Source organism: Hydra viridissima, unplaced genomic scaffold (genome assembly GCF_058129835.1).
Source record: "Hydra viridissima isolate aposymbiotic clone 2 unplaced genomic scaffold, HvirCarnegie_v1 scaffold_10, whole genome shotgun sequence".
Classification (NCBI taxonomy): Eukaryota; Metazoa; Cnidaria; class Hydrozoa; order Anthoathecata; family Hydridae; genus Hydra; species Hydra viridissima.
In genome coordinates this window covers 2,979,911-2,999,197 of record NW_028324309.1, presented here as the reverse complement: position 1 = coordinate 2,999,197, position 19,287 = coordinate 2,979,911, and the positions used below count along the sequence as shown (strand labels likewise).

The following is a 19,287-nucleotide window of genomic DNA, read 5'->3' as shown; positions in this document are numbered from 1 at the left end:
CAACAATAACTATTCACTACGCTAATAAGAATTTCAATCTGAAGAAATTCATTTTCAGTTAGTCTCCATACAACAAAAACATTTTAAATTTCTGGAGATGTTCGAGAAGTGTCTTATGCCGTAAAAACAATAGCCTCGGATGCGAGTTCCAAGACGGAACCCGTGTCAGAGACCATCTGTCCGCGGGATCCTAGCAGTCAAGAAAAGCACTAAAATCCAACACAGTGCAATCTGCATAGCCCATCAACTAAACAGGATCATTTAGGAGGCGCTTAAAGCGGAAGAGGGGTCAGCGAGGCGATCAAACAGGCCACAGCATAAACCAAAAAATGTCAAAAAATTACGGCAGTAATCGTCAATCGTGAGGACAAGGAAGCTGGCGACTAATTGAAGATGCTTAAGATAATTGTTCCAGTGCCAACATGGTAGAATAAAAACTTCATACCGTTGGAGTCAATCATTAAGCTTCGGCCAGCTGTGGAAGCCATTCGTGATCAACCACATCAAGGTGATGGTAAGATTATTCATAAACTTAACATTTAAAATTGCAGATAGTGGTTACTTTCAGTGAAGGTCAATTAAAAAAGGATCCTTTTTCTGAGTGCTTTCCTCCCCAAAATGGGAGGGAACTCTTTCTTATCACAGTTAAACTTGACACGGCAGTCCTTACTCCCTCTGTTCATTTCGTCTGTGTAAAGCATACAGTACAAATGTTGTTGCTTTGGCCGCAGAAGTCATGTTTTATCTTGGTTACCATAGAAAACCCCTCAACTGCTAAAATTTGAGGCCAAAATGTTTCCTTGCGGTTTCTGTGTGGGCCCCCTGGACAAAACCTTGTGGGTCCCGACTGGAATTCCCATGCGGGACCCATACTTTAAATAATGTTGGACTCGTGCAGGTCCCTAAATATTTGGCTGGCTGGGATCTAAATAATAAATATCTAGATGCTGAAACAAACAAAAACTATAAAAGCTCAAAAAAATTAAAGTTAAGGACAGTTTTTACAGAGGGTTTTAAGGACACTTAAGGACAGTTTTTACAGAGGGTTTTAAGGACACTTAAGGACAGTTTTTACAGAGGGTTTTTTTACAGAGAAAGGGGGAGGGGGAGTTTTTAAGAGTAGCTTAAGAAGAGCTTTTAGATTTTTGATTTTGGATAAACAAGAATTTTTATTGGTGAATGAAAAAGAGAAAAAGAAGAAAAAAATTTTGATAAACAGAAAAAGCAAAGAGTTACAAGAAGGTTTTTAAAAAGAGCTTTTAGAGAGGAAGAGAGTATTTGTGATTGAAGAATTTTGGATGAACAAGAAGTTTTATTAGTAAACAAAAGAAGAAAAGAAGTTTTCATAAAATAAACAGAAGCAAAGAATTAAACAGAAATCAGAAAAAAGATTAAAGAAAAGTAAAAGGAAATTTTGCCGTTTCAAATAAAGAAAAAGAAGAGGAGATTTTCAAATAAAGAAAAAGAAGAGGAAAAAGAACTCGTTTAAAGAAGAGGAGTAAAAGTATCAAATACTAGAAGAAGAGTAAAAATATATTATTTTTAATTTTATCAACGTAATAAATAAAAGAGTGCTAGCCCTTACACGCTTATAGAACGTATATTGAGATATATTGTATAATGGAATATACAGAAGATGGAAAATACAACCTTAACCCTTTAACGAGTACCCAGTGGGCACGGCGATGTTGGTTTAACGTTTAGGCGACGTCGAGTGCGACATCGCATTAACGTTGGAAATGGAAAGTTGGATCAACGTTAATATTCGATGTTATCGCGATGTCATCGCGATGTCATCGCGATGTAATCACGATGTAATCGCGATGTTTTACGTCGTTTTGACGTTGATTTAACATCGCAACTCGATGTTAATTTTCGACGTCATTCTCACGTTGGTGCGATGTTGAATTTACGTTGGCGACGTCGCTAACCTAAAACTAACATCGAACCGACGTAAGATTGACGTCGATGCCCACTGGGTAACAATTCGCTAGGTTAGAATTATTTTGTTCTATCTACAAGTTAAAACGTTGGGAGAAAGTTTTTGATTTTTTCTAAAAGTAAAAATTGTTTAAAGTTTTAGCTTTTAGTTTTAAAGAAATAATAACTTATGCTTTAAATAATTCATGTTTAAGCAAATTATTTAATAAAAGTTTTTAAAATAATGCGTATTTTAAAAGTTATTATTACTTACAAAAATTAATAACTCATTTTCTTCCAACTTTTAAAATTGGAGATAGAACAAAATAATTCTAACCTCGTGAATTGTCCTTCCGAACCAAATAGTCCGTAGACCCTCAACCTTAACCCAAACCTTCAAATTCCTTTCATAAAGTACTAGAGCTCGTACCTCCCTTAAATTTCCTAACCCTTAAACAAAAAACAAAATACGTTTGATAAGAAAGACTGTCATTACGGTATTATATTATATGTTGATTTCTCTTAAATATACGGTAATTTTTACTGCCCGTAATTTAAGAAGAATTACATTTTAGCTTTCAAATTAGTATTATATATCAAAAAACAACTTCACTAAATAATAAAGTAATAAAAAAACATTCCAAAAACAAAAATAAATAGATCTACTGTTGTTTGAAAAATATAAAGTTGTATGTAAGAAAATAATATTTTCAAAATGATTCTCAATGATTCAATGATTCATTGAGAATGATTCTCAATGCTGTGTTGTTTTTTTTAAACTTATAAATGTGACAATTTTTTTTTGGTAAATTTTAACTTCATATTCATTTTGCTTGTTTTGTTGCTTTTGCTGTATTGAGTTTATATTTATATTACTTAAGTACAAATACTTCAGGCGTAGTTTATTATTTCGTTATAAACAAAGTTTGTAATTTAATAGCTGAGTGAAAATTAGGAATATAAGATTGAAACGAGGATGTAAAAGATTTTCCTAAAAAGGATTCGATTGCTTGAATCCAAAGTAATTGGCTCCACATTACATTCGAAGAATTTGCAGCAAATTTATTTTCTTTTACTATTAAAAAGAATCGTATAAAAACATGGGTCTCAAAATTAATGGAAAGTGCTTTAAACTGAAGTTGAAGGTACAAAATTATACGACAAATTCCTAATATTTGCTATCTTGAATAAACTAAGATTACCGTTAATTTTGTTCTCAAAAGCAAAAGATTGGCAGCCTGGTTTTTATTATAAAAAAATGTTTTTTTAGATTATTATAGGCGCGAAAGTTCTCTCGAGTGTAATCAGATTTACAAACGAGCTATAAAACATCTTACTCTTGTGAAACATGTGATACTTTCTTGAGAATTTTTGTTTTTATAACAGAATTTAAGACTATTTTTTTAATAAAATATTTGCATTATTAATGAAAAAAGTAATAGAAAAGATGAACTTTCATTGAATAAAAAAATGGAATTCTTTAATGCTTTTTGCAAAAAAATTCTCTAATGAAATTGTGTGGCTATGAAAATAGCCGTTTTTAATTAGCAAGATCCAAGGCAATAGGGCTACTGCCTTTGTTTTTTGGTTTTTCAAGAACTATGGTATGTTTATAAATGAAGAAACAGAAAAATTATTTATGAAACATTCCTTTTTGTATGACAGACATAATGAAAATAAATTTTTACAGGGGGTTAACTTGAAGTGTTAAAAAAATAACAATTTTAATTGCTTGAAAATTCATTTTAGTATGTAATCAATAAAATAATTTTTCAACTTTTTCCATAAAAACTTTTGAAGATATTCTAGACAACAAATTAAGAATCCTAGTTAAAGCAAACTGGCGTGATACTTTAAATGTGAATAAACTCTTATGTCCTATTATTTGAAGTCTTTACTATGATAAAATAAAAACCAGGTTGTGAATACTTTGAAAAGATAACTTTTAGACAAAAAAAAAACAGATTATTCAAGATGGCGGCGAATATTAGGGATTTGTAGTATAATTTTGTACTTTCAACTTCAGTTTAGAGCACTTTCCTTTGATTTTGAGACCCATATTTTTATACGATTCTTAATCAGCACAATATTCTCTATCAGAATCAGTCATAAAATTAGGGGGGGGAGAAAGTTGTGTAGCGCCCGATAGACTACCTTTAAACGGAGTGGGATTATCTGAACGTCTTTGACAAGTAATTTCTTCGCACAATAATACTCGGAAAGAATGAAAGGAATGTATGTTATATAACAATAATACTCGGAAAGAATGAAAGAAAATGAAATTATTGTCATAGTTTGAAAAGTTACTTTTCCATAATTATGTGTTTTGCAACTTGAATATCATTGCATTTAAGTATCTTTTTTGTTCCAATCAACGATGACGAATTTATAGCAAGTATCAACAGTAAATTTATGCTCAAATAAGATGCAATACTGAAGTGGAAAACTGTAAACTCATCGTTACGGATAGTGAATACAAACCAAATGCCCACGTAGGGTCAAAAAGTTGAAAATGATGATTAGTATTAAGTAAATTCCTTTAATTTCTACAGCAGCATTTGTTGTCGTTCAAAACAACAAATAGCCTCTCTATTGATAATGTTAACACAACTGTGCTTGAGAAAGCTTCTAAGTAATATTCTTTGAAATAACAAAATTTAGAGTTGCAAATTCTCCGCAGCCAAATTTACAGAAATATATATATATATATATATATATATATATATATATATATATATATATATATATATATATATATATATATATATATATATATATATATATATATATGTATGTATGAATGTATGTATGTATGTATTCATTTATTAAACAAAAATTCAAAAAAAATTAAATAAAACGCGAAAAAAAAAATAGCACCACAGCTTTAATGTGTACTTTAAAATAAGGAAATATTATGAGATCAATTGTTTTAAACTTTTTACAATAAATATTAGTTATTTCTTAACATATTAGTATTTTGTAGCGTGACCTTTATTGGAATGACGGCTACACAACGTCTTGGCATCGAGTTAACCAAGTCCTGACATCGCTTTAGCGGAGTTTCGCTCCATGTCCTGTTGGAACACCCAGGACAACGGCATTTCTAGTCTGCATACGGTGACATCACTTTATCAAATATATCAACATAAACGTGTTGGTTTATAATAGTAGTAATGTGATGAATACTCCGAAATAAGAAAAGCATGCCCATATCATTATACTACAACCTCCATGTTTAATAGTTTTGATGGTATATTTTGGATTGTATTCTGCATTTGGCGGTCTTCTGACATACGCCCGAGAGCCTTTTCCACCATAAAGCACAATATTACTTTTGTCTGTCCATAAAACATTCCTCCATTTTTCGAGTGGCCAATATGAGTGTTTTTTAGCAAACGCAATACGCTTTACAACATGTCTGGCACTTAGAAGTGAAATTTTTCTGGGGCTACAGGCTTTTAATCCATTAACTCGCAGACAACTCCGAACTGTTTTTACTGTTACATCGATGTTAAAGTCTTTTTTCAGCTTGGTTTTAAAAGGTTCCTTTTTAGCCTGTCGGACTAAGCGATTAGCCAGCAATGTTGAAATAGAACGTTTTCGACCACATGTTTCAGGCTTTTCTTGAAATTTTATGGCATTTCTTATCATTTTATTGAAACACTCAACAAAACGACCAACTTCTCTATAAGATTTCCCTGCTGATATCAACTTTTGGATCAGTTCTCGTTTTCCTGCACTATAATGCTTTCCGCGTCCCATTTTTATATGTAAATGTCTCCTACTAATACTCACTAACATAAAGCGAATAAAACAGCAAAAAAAAAATCCAACGCTTGCTATTTTCACAATTATTTTTACCGTTACCAGAGTATTTTACAACAAAAGAGTGTGTGGTGCTATTTTATTTTTCGGTCAGAATTGGCATTTTTGATTAAAATCGAGCAACACCAAGCAGTTTTTTTTTCCCAAAATGATTTGTTTTAGAAAGTAAACATGTCCGCTAATATTTTAAATAGCAAAGCTATAAAAAAATTTTATTTGGTGTTTTACATGGTGTTTTTTAACAAAAAGGAAAATACGCTAAGTGGTGCTATTTCATTTTTCGCAACTATATATATATATATATATATATATATATATATATATATATATATATATATATATATAAAATATACGGATTGATTTTCTGGTTGATTTTGGTGATTTGCAGGGAGAGAAATTTTATCACTAAAAGATTTTCGCCGTCCTTCAAAGTTATTTTTTTGGTTGTTTGTCTTTGTTACTTGTATTTACATGCATCGTTTGACTTTTATTAGACATTAAACCTCATCTTTTAGCTCAGTTTATCATCATTTTGTTAGATAACAATTCGAAAAATCAACTTAGCATTTAGAGGCATTGTAAGACTTTTTTTTTCGTTTTTTTCTTGGGTGAGATTATTTTTTTATTTCTTTAAGAAATATTTTCTGAGTATTTCAAATTTTTTACTAGGTAAAAAAAACTACCAGTGTTTTGAAATTAAACTGTACAAAAAATGCTAGCTGTCAGCAACATTATATATAAATTAATATTTTTACCCATTTGACAATCTGAAAAAAGGTGTTTGACATAGCCCAATTGAACCAAAAAAGCTAGTAATTACAAATTAGGCCAATAAAGTTTAGCAATTGGTTATGGCTAACCGTATGAAAACAAGCCGGAATTATTTAGGATTTGATTAATTTATTCAAATGAAAGCAACTTCAAAATTTATCCTTTAAAACGCAGAGCCGAAGTGTGGCCAAAACCAGGCACAACGTTTACACCAAAATATTTAACAGAAATTTTAAAATATTTTCACGATAAAATAAATACTCTATGAGCATTTTGATTTTCTGGCTCGTGCATTAACCGCAATCATAATTTTTAAAACATTTTTGGGTAAATAATATGCGGTTTATACACGAGAATAAACGGAATTTATCTAATCTGGGGCCAATTCTATAAACATTTCGAAGTTTTTTTTGAGAAAAAAAGTCTTTCGTAAAAACGCAATTTTTAAGTAAATTATTTTTTCGCAAAAAAATGCGTAAACTCGAAGAATTCATCGCTGTTTGTATTTTTTTCGGCCATTGCTATAAAGCATAAAACGTATACGTTACTAAAATTCACGGACTTTTTTATCCGTAATACGACATTGATAGCAATTTTTATTTTAATTTTTATCTAGTAGGCCTACTTAATAAACTTTATTAGTTGTTAAGTAGGCTGTGCTGTCTATTCTATTTTTATAAATATTTTTACATTCTAGTATTTGGTGTTTAAAAAAACTGTGTAAAATTAAAATAGGAACATAGATTCGATTTTTTCGGATGAAGACTTAGATTTCGAAGTTGCAGAAAATGAGCTTCGCCACCGATTGACTCAAGAGGTTGGTGTTTAAAACATCACTTAAAATTACTAAACTTTGATGTTTTTTTAATGATTTTTTATCGAAAAAAATCAGAAATAAAACTAAATAGGCGCAGAAATTATATTCTTGTTTTGTTTTTCAATTTCATTTTAATTTAATGGTCGCTTTTTTAACGAAGATGTTTCTAAAAACGTTTTTTGGGAGCAGTATCGAGTCCCAAGAGCTTTATTAGATTTTTATAAACTAGGCTTACAGATGATTTACAACATTATACTAAGCGAAATAAAAGCATTTCAGTACGTTTCCAGATAATTGTGTTTCTTCATTTTATTGGCACAAATTTTTTTTTTCATATTTTCAGAGACTGTCATGGAATCTCTACCAACACAATTTATCGTATTATACACAGTGTAGGAGAAGCTATTTTCAATGTTAGTGTATTAAGTTAATAAAACTATTGAAAGTATATATATATATTACATACATATAAAATTGATATATACTATACATTACATCATTTTATCATTGTTAATGTTATATGTTGTAATATATCTCTGCTGTTGCTACTGTTTTTGAATATAATGAATAAATTGCCATTATTATTACCCTTGTTATATATCATTAGCACTATTAGTAGTTTACTTCACATTAGTTTATAACTATTTGTGTGTAGACTTGAATATAAAATCTTTATTTAGAAATATATAAATGATTGATTACATACTTATAGCATGTTAATATATACTATATATTACATACTTATGCTATAACATTTGTTAATATATATATATATATATATATATATATATATATATATATATATATATATATATATATACATAGATACATACATATATATACACGCCCGCCGCGATCCTTAATGACGCCCAGGGTCAAAATTTCACTAGCGCCCTATCATATCGACCGAATCCAAAAAAAATTTGAGTACTGTCCAAATGCTAATCTTTTTTTACTGAATTCTGAGGGCGTGGGTCGAGGAAGCCTCTAATAATTTTTTTAATATATTAAAAAAGAAATGCACAAATAGACATGTTCTTGAACTTTATTTATATTGCAAGTAACTGCAAGTTTTAAATGTAATAGATATTTAATGCTTCAAGAGAAGTTTACTCTCCGGGCTTTATTCATAGCAAAATTCGTAATGACCTCGTCGTAGCACAGACTTTTTGCAAGATCGTGTTCAATAGATCTAACTAGGAGATTAGTTAGCCGGTCTTGACTCATTGTAGATCTTAATGTTGTTTTTACCAGACCAAGCTTACTGAAAGACCGCTCACCTTCGGCGATGGAAACGGGAATCGTGTTAAAAATACGTAACAAAATGCATATTGATTCGAAGAGAGACTCTAGACCTTTCTGATAAATTCCATTTAATAGCTTCATTGAAGAGAGATTTTCTTTTGGACCGAAAAGATTGGCGCGCTTCAGAGTATCCAGATGACGGACCTCTAAAATAAGTTTGTCTTCATCTACATCACTCACATAGATTTGTGCCAAAGTTTTACATTTCTTCTCCACGTTAGGTTGTTCAACTTCTTTTTCTTCACTCGACCTACTATTTGATTCTGAGAGCCATAGGAACTAGAAAATGTTCGTCGTTTTTTCTGCAGCTTGAAATTAAGAGTCCTCATAAGTTTTATCTCATCATCTAGAGTAATATTTTCTGATTGAAATGACACGCTGACATAGTTTATTGCTTGAAGTGCTTTGAACCAGAAGGTTGTCATGATAATAAACTCAAATGACTGAATCCATTTCTCCTAGATTTTACGTCATTCAAAATATCTCCAGTTAAATCAAGATCCCGAAGTTTCTGCAAAGAAAGAAGAATTCCTCTGGGTCGCTTAACCAACGGCTTTACAGCCTCAATGCGTGCACTTCATCGGGTTTGCGAGGTTGATGAAGAGACAAACCAGTCGTCTCGGTCAAGATTTTCCATCATATAGGGCTTCCACTAAAAAGATTGTAGAGAAACTTCATTTCTACAGAAGATTCAAGGGAGTGAACACCAGCTTGGTTAAGGTTATGAGCGCTGCATGGCATATAGAAAGCTTGAGAATTTCTTTGAAGAATGATCGCTTGTACTCCTTTGTACACACCAGACATGTTGGCACCATTGTCGTATCCTTGACCTCGGCAGTTCTTCAGATCGATGTCGTTTTGCTCCAAGACGTCCATAATTAGCTTGGCAATATCTGCATTTTACGCCACCTAGCTGCCTCATTTCTTACCAATTTTTCTAGACTTGAATCAACCCCACACTGATTTTCCATGCTTTCTAGCTCTGTTTTCCACTTAATGCAATAGTCTCAATGGTGAGGATTGTTTTGGTGGCTTTTTACTTTGTCAGCTAACTTTCTCCAGTTTCCATTGATGCCACCATTCCAACGTAGAAGATGCGATTGATTACCAGCCCCGCAAGCTTGCTCGCTTCCGAAAAGTGAGCACGGAAAGCAAAGAAATATTTTAGAAGTTGCACTCCAAACAAGCCAATCTCTGTTTATTTTTTCCCCATTGCGAGTTATTTCGTGGAAAACTGATTCAGGAACCTTAATCTTGTTCGAGTCTCTCGGAAAATATGAAAGATTTTCAGGAGGCCCCTGAAGAACAACTGCATCACGTTCTACTTTAGACATATTTTCAGCCCACAAAGCAGGATCGTTTGTACTAATTGCCTCAACCATCTTATCTTTATACTATTATTTCAAATAAATATTTAAATAAGTATATTACTTACACAAGCTCAAAATGATTATTAAAAGAATCTTTGCAAAGCAAAATTTACCAATAAATTGTTTCCATTTTCAACTCTTGTTGCCAATATTGTGCTTCTTGAAGGAGGCAGCGCTTCTTTTGAGCTCAAAAAATTTTCAAAAGAATTATTTCTAAAGCCATCCTATAGAAAATGAAGTAAAAGATTTAAAAATCTCTTGAATCATATAGCAATAGTATAATGGTAGAGGTATATAAAAAAAAAGGTTATATTTAAATTAATGAACCTACTATTTCAAAAGCTTGACGTGTCTGGGAGGAATTTTTAATAATCAATGTGGAAACGGCAGGCCTATCCCCATCTCCTTTTTTTGTAGCTCGTATACCACAATCTTCGAGTGTACGTTTATTTTTTTGCTCATTTGCTGTCCAATTTGCCGCATTTTTTCTGTTTTGACAGCCAGAATCTTTTTTCTTGAAACTGAACATGTCTTGTTTTTACAAAACAGAAATATTCAAGTATTAAAGCTATTTTTATGTTACTTAGCGAATGTAAACGAAGTCTTGGAATCTCAGTTATGCAATGTACTTTAATTTTTGTTGATATCTATATGTAGGTATGTATATAATAAATATAGATATACATGTGTTTTTTATAAACAAAGCAGCCATTATGAGTATTTTCCCGCAAAAGTTTTGAGTAGTCTCAGACTTCCGCATATGAATTCGGATAATGCTGTATTGCTGAGGCAACAATTCTTAAACTCCTAATTTTAAAATGTGTCAAGTGTATTGTCACAATAAACTTATAATATAAAATTAGGAGTTTTTCTTTGAAGCCCTGTATATCTTTTTTATTAAAGTAAAAAAATTATTGTCATGTGTGCGCCCCTTCTGATCCTGCGCCCGGGTAAAAAGTACCCTGTACCCCCCCCCCCCACGCGGCGGCCCTGTATATATATATACACACACACACACACACACACACACACACACATATATATATATATATATACATATACATATACATATACATACATGTAGTTATACATGTATGTATATGTATATGTAGTTAACAACGCATGCATGAACTTTACATTCCATAGTTATAAATAACCATGGAATGTAAAGTTCATGCATGCGTTGTTAACGAAACGCAAGGAACTGAATAATCGATTAAATGCAGATTTTAAGTAATTAGTTTATTATTGAGTTACCAAAATCCTTTTCAGTTTTATCTATAAAATATCTACATAAAAACACAAACAAAGAATGTTCAATGATTTTGAAGCGCTAACGTTGTTCCAACAATGGCCGTTAAAAATCACGAAGAAAATATCTAAAATTGAAATCAAAAATTTATCTGAAGTTTTTTTTCGAAAAAACGCTTTTTTTTTTATCTGAAAAGGCGATTCCCTGGTTCGTTTATAGCATTGGATTTAAAAGCGAAGTTTTTATCTTAAAAACGGAATTTTTTGAATGTTTACAGCTATGGACTTTTTTTTCTTCGCTTTTTACGGTAAAAACTTCGTGTTTTACGGAAAAAACTTCGTTTTTTATGTTTATAGCATTGGCCCCTGTTTAAATTGGAAATAGTAAAAGTAATTTTTGAGAAAAGTTTAATTATATGAAAATCTTGCAGTTGGTTATTAATATTTCGTTATCTTAATTTGCCAAATTATGTTAGTAAATATTCTTAATACGTCAAAAATTGTTAACATTATTCTTAATGTGTCAAATTGTTTTGATAATGTTCCTAATATGCCAAATTATGTAGCTAATAATCTAAATTATGTTGATAATAATCTGAATTATATTGATAATAAACTTAAGAAGCTAATTTATGTAATAACACTCATAATTAGCCAAGTTATGTAATATTATTTTTGATAAGCCTAATTATTAATGATTTCATTATTAAACACTTAATATCTCTGATTAAGATCAAATTGAACTTTTTCAGATATAAGAACTCCATTAATGAAACTTTCCACACAAATAAACGGTCTCCGATAAATCAGCTGGATACTTTTAATGAAAAGCCTCTCCAGGTTTCAAAAACGAAAACAAATTAATAAAAGAACAATTATCAAATAGTTATTAAAATTTTTTTTACTTTAATTTAAATCGAATCAAAAGTCTTGAAGAAAATTTTATTGCATATGTTGCTCCAGCTGTTGTTATAGCTCTTGCGGTGAAAATGTTACTGCAGATGCAGTTACTTCAAAAATGAATTTTTTTTTTTATTTTTTTTTTTTAACAAATACATATGAAATTGTTAAATAGTTTTTTGTTCAAAAAGAAACTAAAGCGATTAATCTTGCGATAAAACCTGCGAAACTTATTCACGCAAACAACATGCGCTTTCTATTATTTGCGTTTTGTTTTGTTTGAGCACAACTAAAAAATAATGATAATTTTGTAACAAAGTTTGGTTTCTTCAAATGTTTTTTAAAATAGTGAGTCTGACTAAATTTCAGTTGAGCTTTTCACGTGTTGAAAAGAAAAGGATCGGATAGAACATCAGTTCACTTGTTTAAAAGAAAAGGATCGGATAGCCTGCTTCTTGTAATGCTGCGTTTGAACTAAGCGTTGATCTCAAATTAATTTTCTCAAATTAAATTTCTATGCTGCAGGTTTATTTAGTTTGTAGTAATTAGAAAGACTCAAAATGAACGACTTTGATGTTTACTTGTCTATAATGAACATTACAAAACAGAGTGACGCCTTTTGCCGAGTCACTTACTTAAAAGTTACCCATGGCTTAAGTGGCTTTATGCTCAGTTTAATTGATATTATCATTGGAATTCTTATATTTATATCGAACGTTTTTTTAATAAACGGCGTGTGCAAGTCGCCAAGAACGAATAGTTACACCCGAAACGAAAAACTTGTGCTGTTACTCTCCGCTGTTGACTTAATTGTTGCTTTAGTTCTTATTCCGCTTAAAGTTGTTTTATTGAAAAGATTAAATGACGTTAGTTGTTTAACAATTTCTTTCATTGGATTTTGGATTGTATTTCCGTTGACTTTTTCAGGCTCCATTGTTGTGCTGATATCAATAGAACGATTCCTTGCAGTTTTTAACGATAAAAAATGTTGCGGCATTTATTTCAAATTCATTTACGTGATACCGATCATTAGTTTCCATTTTCTCGTCTGTTCTGGACTAGGTATTTGGTATGCATCAACCATCTATCTTCGAGCGACGTTTTATCAGCGATCGCTTTTCTTCTTCAGCATTGCAACATATACAATCACCAATCTATTATCTATAGTAGTTATAAATACATCTCTGTCGATTGGAACAAAAAAAAGAATGAGAAATAAAGAAATTCAAGTTTTAAAGCACATTGCCGTGGAGAGGCGACTGACTAACACTATGATGCTGATTTCAGTCTCACAAACAGTTTCATACCTCCCTTCAGTGGTGGTCAACTACTATCTAGCTTCAATACTATACTCGGGAAGGTTCCAATCAGTTGGAAATGCAACACAGCTTCTGCTTTGGATTCTTGTATTATGTGAGCATAACTCAGTCTCTAATGCGCTTATATACGTCACTAAAAATAGAAGAATCTCACAAATGCTTATTTCATACGTTTATTGGTTGAGAACATTTTTGCACATTAAAAAAACAGAATCACTAAATGGAAGTTATATCAATTTAAGTTTATAACTTATGTTGACTTTTAGTATAATAAACAATAAATATGCTAAAATGAACAACTTGAATCGATCAGTATGAATACTCAGTGTCCCCGTATTTGAAGCTAAAGATTTAGTTTAAATTAGATTGAGCTTATAATTAGGTTACAGACAGGTCCTTACATATTTACCTTATTCGTGGAGCTAGTTTTTTAAACGTTGAATATGTAGTTGTTGTAATATTTTTCCTCTAAACCTTTTTCATAACTAAAGGTATTGAATACACAAATTTCAGAGAAAGTTAAAGGGGGTCGTGGTTTGATTTAACATGAGAATGACCTTTTTTATTTATAAAAACGAAAAAGTTTCTATATCAGTCCCTTAATTGTAGTTGCAAGTTACTAAAATTTGTGATTGCAATCAGCTGCATGTGGATGACTTGAATTTCTAAAGAGATTTAACAAAGCGAGACGTTCAATATTTTTAGAGACAGTATCTGTTAGAAGTAGCTCTCATAGTATTAGGAACACAAACTCATTTCAATTCACCTTTCCTAAATAAATTGAGCTATATCTAATATAAAAAAAAAGAAAAAGAAAATTATTATTAAAGTATTTACCGCCTAATAGAAACTTATTAAAAAAGACGAACTTAAATAAAGGCGAATTTTACTTAAGTTTAAAAATAAACTATAAAAACAAAAAAACGAGTTGTAGTTTCTGTAAAAAAAAACCAAACAATAAGAACAAAATCTTAAGAAAAGTTAAGAAAAAATAAATTTTAATTTTTTGACAAGTTTTTTAAAAATTATCAAAAATTCCTTACCGGTACAGTTAATTATTTAAGGAGTGATTTTTATTTATTTGTTATGGAGCTATGTTCAAGAGTTATGTTATGGAGTTATGTTAAGAAGTTATGCCTATTTATCTATTTGTAAATGTTAGATTGGTTTGATAAGTTTTCAAAACTTTAGAGAGAAACCTCAAAATTTCGAGCCTTCAGCATTCTAGAATTTTTTTGGTTTACTATATATATGTATTAAGACAATTTATCATATCTTCATAGAAGATTGAAAAATGGCTCAACAACTTATACTTGAATCTAACTGGCTACACAACTGCAAAGTATACAATTTCAAATCTTTCTTAAACGCTAACAAATTAAATTGAAGCCATAAAAGTTTTTTTTCTAAACGCTTACTTGGAGAAGATGGCCACCAATATATATATTGGTGATCATTGTCAGAGATCGACATTCTCAAACTATGCGACTTATCAAAACAAATTTGACGATCCAAAAATCAGTAAATGATCTATTCATAATTAAAAAAAGTTAGAAAGTTATTACCTAGGTTTGCAGTTGCAAAACGTGGCTGCAAAATTAGTTTACCAGACCAATAGCTTCTTTCTTTAAAAGTAAACAACCTAATCGTTTCTTTTTGATGTAATGTTTTTTTTTTATGTCTGAAGTTATCAAAATTTTTAAAATAGATAACCCGGCTCTTGCATAGTGATGAATGTGAGCTGTTTCATGGTGCTCTCTGAAAAATTTTGTCCCGCATTATCCTATTTATTTTGTCACACATTATCCTATTTATTTTGTCACACATTCTATTTATTTTGTCCCGCATTATTCTATTTATTTTGTCCCGCATTATCCTATTTATTTTGTCCCGCATTTTTCTATTTATTTTGCTCCGCCTTATCCTATTTATTTTGTCCCGCATTATTCCATTTATTTGCTATCTTGTTTACTCAACCGTTTATATCATTTTTTTCTAATTGGATTTTTAAAATTCGACCACATCAACTTGTACTTGATTCATCATCTGTTTTTCTGGTGAGGAAATTATTATTAATAAATTAATAATATAAAAATGTTCATTAAGCCAATTCACGATCTTGTTTTCAAAACATCTGACGGTTTCGTTAACAGATTTCCATTTTCTTCGATACAGGTAAACAAAGCTGCTGAACAGCATGCGTAGCATCTTTAAGTTCAGGAACTTTTTTTTGTCTGAATAAGTTTAAATATATCTTCAGAAACATTTTGTTTGAAAATATTTGTTTTCTTTGAGAAAATTATTATTATTATTTTTTTATTATTTAAAATAATAATGAGTATCTAGGTTTAATAAAACCAAATCTAAAACAAAAAAAAATATCCTAGGGCTTAAATATATTTTATTTGACAGGTTGATATTAAAATATAAATGTCGCGCAGACTTCTGGTTTTTGAAATTAAAACATGTATGAAATCAGATTTAAATATAGTAGCTCAAATACATATTAGATATTACATGTCAATGTGTGTCATTCATAAATTGTCGCCCAGAAAACAAATTTTTTTTTCAGAATTTTTTTTTTTTTTTTTTGATATGTGATCTTTAAATTTTTACTAAGATGGCAAAAAAAAAGACAAATTCATGTAACGTGACATAAAAAAAGACAAATTCATGTAACGTGACATAAAAAAAGACAAATTCATGTAACGTGACATAAAAAATGACAAATTCATGTAATAATATTCATTGTCTTACCTTTGAATATGTTAAAAAACCTTGAAGCAATTTGGTTTTTTGACAACAAAGATGCAAATAAAATAAAAAACTCAAAGTTGATTTCATTTAAAACATTTTTTTTTAGTTGCAATATTCAAAATGTTGACACAAATGTTAACAAAAGTTAATTAATAACAAATATCGCTTAACATATAAAACTAAATCTAAGTAAGCTTTAGAGATTAGATAGCTAAAATTTTTTCCCTTTTTGTTCACCTACTGCCCCTTGCCCTAATGGACCACTGTGCAGTGGTTTAACTTGTTTCAAGTTAATGTTATAAAAGAGTTCACGTTCCTGTTTTTAGCTAATAATCGTTTTGCAAAATAGTGATCCGACGTTTACCAAAATGCAAAACAACAAAAGTTTAAACTCTATCACGAGTCAAGCAAACTCAATTTATGAGGATAGGTCTGAGCGGGATCCAAAAAGTTGTCTGGGAAGGAGTGCTTGTTAAAATGATAATGCATTTCGAACATTTAAGTTTACCAAGAAATTAAAAATGAAAGTTACACCTTAAAATCAAAGTGAAAGTACACATTAAAATCAAAGTGAAAGATCAACATTACAAAATTTTAAGTTCTACAGAATACCAAAGCAGAGTCAATACAAAGTTTGCGCATCAAATACTAAAACTTTATCAAGAAGAAGATTGTTGAGTTAGTATGTAGAAAATATATATGTCGATATGTAAATATCAATATCACAGCTTGTAAATTCGGACCTAAGTGCCAAAAAAAAAAAATAAACGAAAAATGTTATATAACTTTAGAAGTCCATAGCAGCTAATTTTATAATTCTGAATATAAATTCGCGGCACATTAATCCAGAGTTTGACGCTGGTGCGAGGCATATTTAATGAAGATGAGATGTTTGTTTCAACGGTAATTGAAATTTCAAAACTTATTTTTTGAATTATTTTTAAAACATATGAAAAGCTATGATTAATGTGTGCAAAGTAATTGATGTGTGCAATATTTTTTAAATAGAGACTTTTTTCGAAAGAGAATGATTTTCAAATAAATTAACATTTTCTCATCGATAAAATATATATTTAGCATTTTATGATTATTTATTTTCCATTCTTGCAAGTTAAACCTTCTTGACTTTAACACTGTTCAATGATACGCTTCAGGAGTTGATTGGGTTATCGAGTCTGTGAATTAAATCTCTTGTGTTTATTGAAATTAGAATGAAAAGCATCCGTTGCGTATTCTGAGAAGGTGCTAACTCTTGTTCTCTTCATCGTTATCAATTGTGGTATCTATTGGAAATTGGAAGCCTATTGTAGCTATTTCTAATCTTCAAAATCTTCGTTTCAAAATTAGGATCTTAATTGATGACCAAAAAACTTTCTTTTAAAATAAAAAATTATTTATGGGATTTACTGTCACAGAAAGTTAAATATTGCAGCCTTATTAATTTAAAAAGAAATTAAGCTTTGATAAAAACGATTGTATTTCTAACAAATGATTTTATTACTAAACTGGCAAGTTTGCTTCTTTACATTTTGATTTGACAAGTTTTTTAAGCCACTTCATCATTTTGCAATTTTTTAAGGTTTATATTCAACTTTTTAACTTATGAATTATTTATCAGTCATACTTGATTCAAATTTTTTAATGACCTAATTTCATGTTTTTATTAAACTTAAGTTTTATTTAATTATCATTTTTGTTTAATTTTTAAGAGTTTTATCTGCTTTATTTGATTTTGTTGAGTAAAAGCACTACTTCAAAACACTTTTTTTCTGCAAAAACAGTGAAAGTGTTTGATGAGGTAACTGATCTTAGCTGATTCAGGGAGCAACTTCAATTTGTTTAATCCTTACGAATGCTTCTTGAGATTGTTGTCATTTAAATCCATATCACGGATTGGGAACAGGTATAGTCAATAGAGTTTGGCATTTAATGTTTTAGGGAAGAGTTCACAGAGCTTTTTTAACACTAATTCACCACAATAGATAGCAAATGCAGCTCTTTAAGTGGAACATTTTCAAGCTTCTGATCAGTAAATTCAGGCAATTCAAGCTTGTATTAATGTCATTCATAAGCCCATTACGAAAGCAGCAAAGGACTTTTCATTTTAAACACAAACTTTCTTTAAAAAATCCATTTTACAATAGTTTTAGGAAGTGCCAAATAAGTACTAAAATTGTTAAAGCTTTTCAAAGTGAATATTTTTTCTTATAAAAAAAAGAAATTTCTTAATGGCAAAAATTGTAAAAAACTTTAAAAAACCCAGTAGACTTTAACTCTGCATTTCAAAATGACTTGGTTTGAACTCCTAGTTTCATGAACAATTAGCCCTTACAAGGATTTTCTTTAGGGTATTATTTGGTTGTTAGGTCAAAATTTACAAGCTGTAATGTGTATTTAAAGAAAATATTAGAAAAACAAAGCACGGCTTCTCAAAAACTGGGTTTATTTATACATTTTTATTTATTCATTTTTTAAGTCTTTGTTTAAAGTGTGAATGCTTTTATATTACAAACCTCGATGATATTTTTTAAGTTTTTGCAATCATAGTTTGATGTATTTAAATCGAAAGTCAAACTACCGTGAAAGATTTTATACTTTTCATCTTCTAGTAATACTTTTGTGTCTCATCAATCCGAACTCAATGGAAAAAAGGTGACTCAAATTTTTTTTTATTTGAAAGAATGAGTTAGATACACATAAACATGCCGACATTTGCAAAGGCCTGGTACTTAGGATGTTATATAGTTGTTTTTTTGTTTTTTTTTGAAATCTCGAGGAAAAAAGTTTCATTCTCAAACGCCTTTCTTTTTCGGACTCTTGGGACCAATTGGCTTAAAGAATTTTTCCGGCTTAAACATTATAACTTTATTTTCAACTCCTTACTTACGCAATCAGAATTAATTTTACGTAGTTATCGAATGGGTATTGAGGTAATATCTTTAATGTTAGTATAATATAAGTTAAACTACGGAACATTTGTGGTATTAAGTAAAAATGCGCAAAAAAAGCGAACAAAGGTATATTGAATATGCTTTGAGTCAGTATTATTTGA

General features: G+C 30.2%; 2 protein-coding genes across 2 annotated transcripts; one reads left to right on the top strand and one right to left on the bottom strand.

The window, feature by feature from the left end:
• Positions 1-8,360: 8,360 nt before the first annotated feature.
• LOC149882627 (zinc finger MYM-type protein 5-like) lies at positions 8,361-10,624 on the bottom strand. The gene is made up of 3 exons (XM_090100814.1): positions 10,340-10,624; positions 10,122-10,232; positions 8,361-10,032 (listed from the first exon to the last, which is right to left on the bottom strand). Exons 1-3 carry the CDS (start codon positions 10,535-10,537, stop codon positions 9,646-9,648), a joined length of 696 nt encoding a protein of 231 aa, XP_089956940.1. The 5' UTR covers positions 10,538-10,624; the 3' UTR covers positions 8,361-9,645.
• A 1,770-nt stretch (positions 10,625-12,394) lies between these two features.
• LOC149882626 (uncharacterized) lies at positions 12,395-13,996 on the top strand. The gene has a single exon (XM_090100683.1). It carries the CDS (start codon positions 12,720-12,722, stop codon positions 13,725-13,727), a length of 1,008 nt encoding a protein of 335 aa, XP_089956809.1. The 5' UTR covers positions 12,395-12,719; the 3' UTR covers positions 13,728-13,996.
• The last annotated feature ends 5,291 nt before the right edge of the window (positions 13,997-19,287 follow it).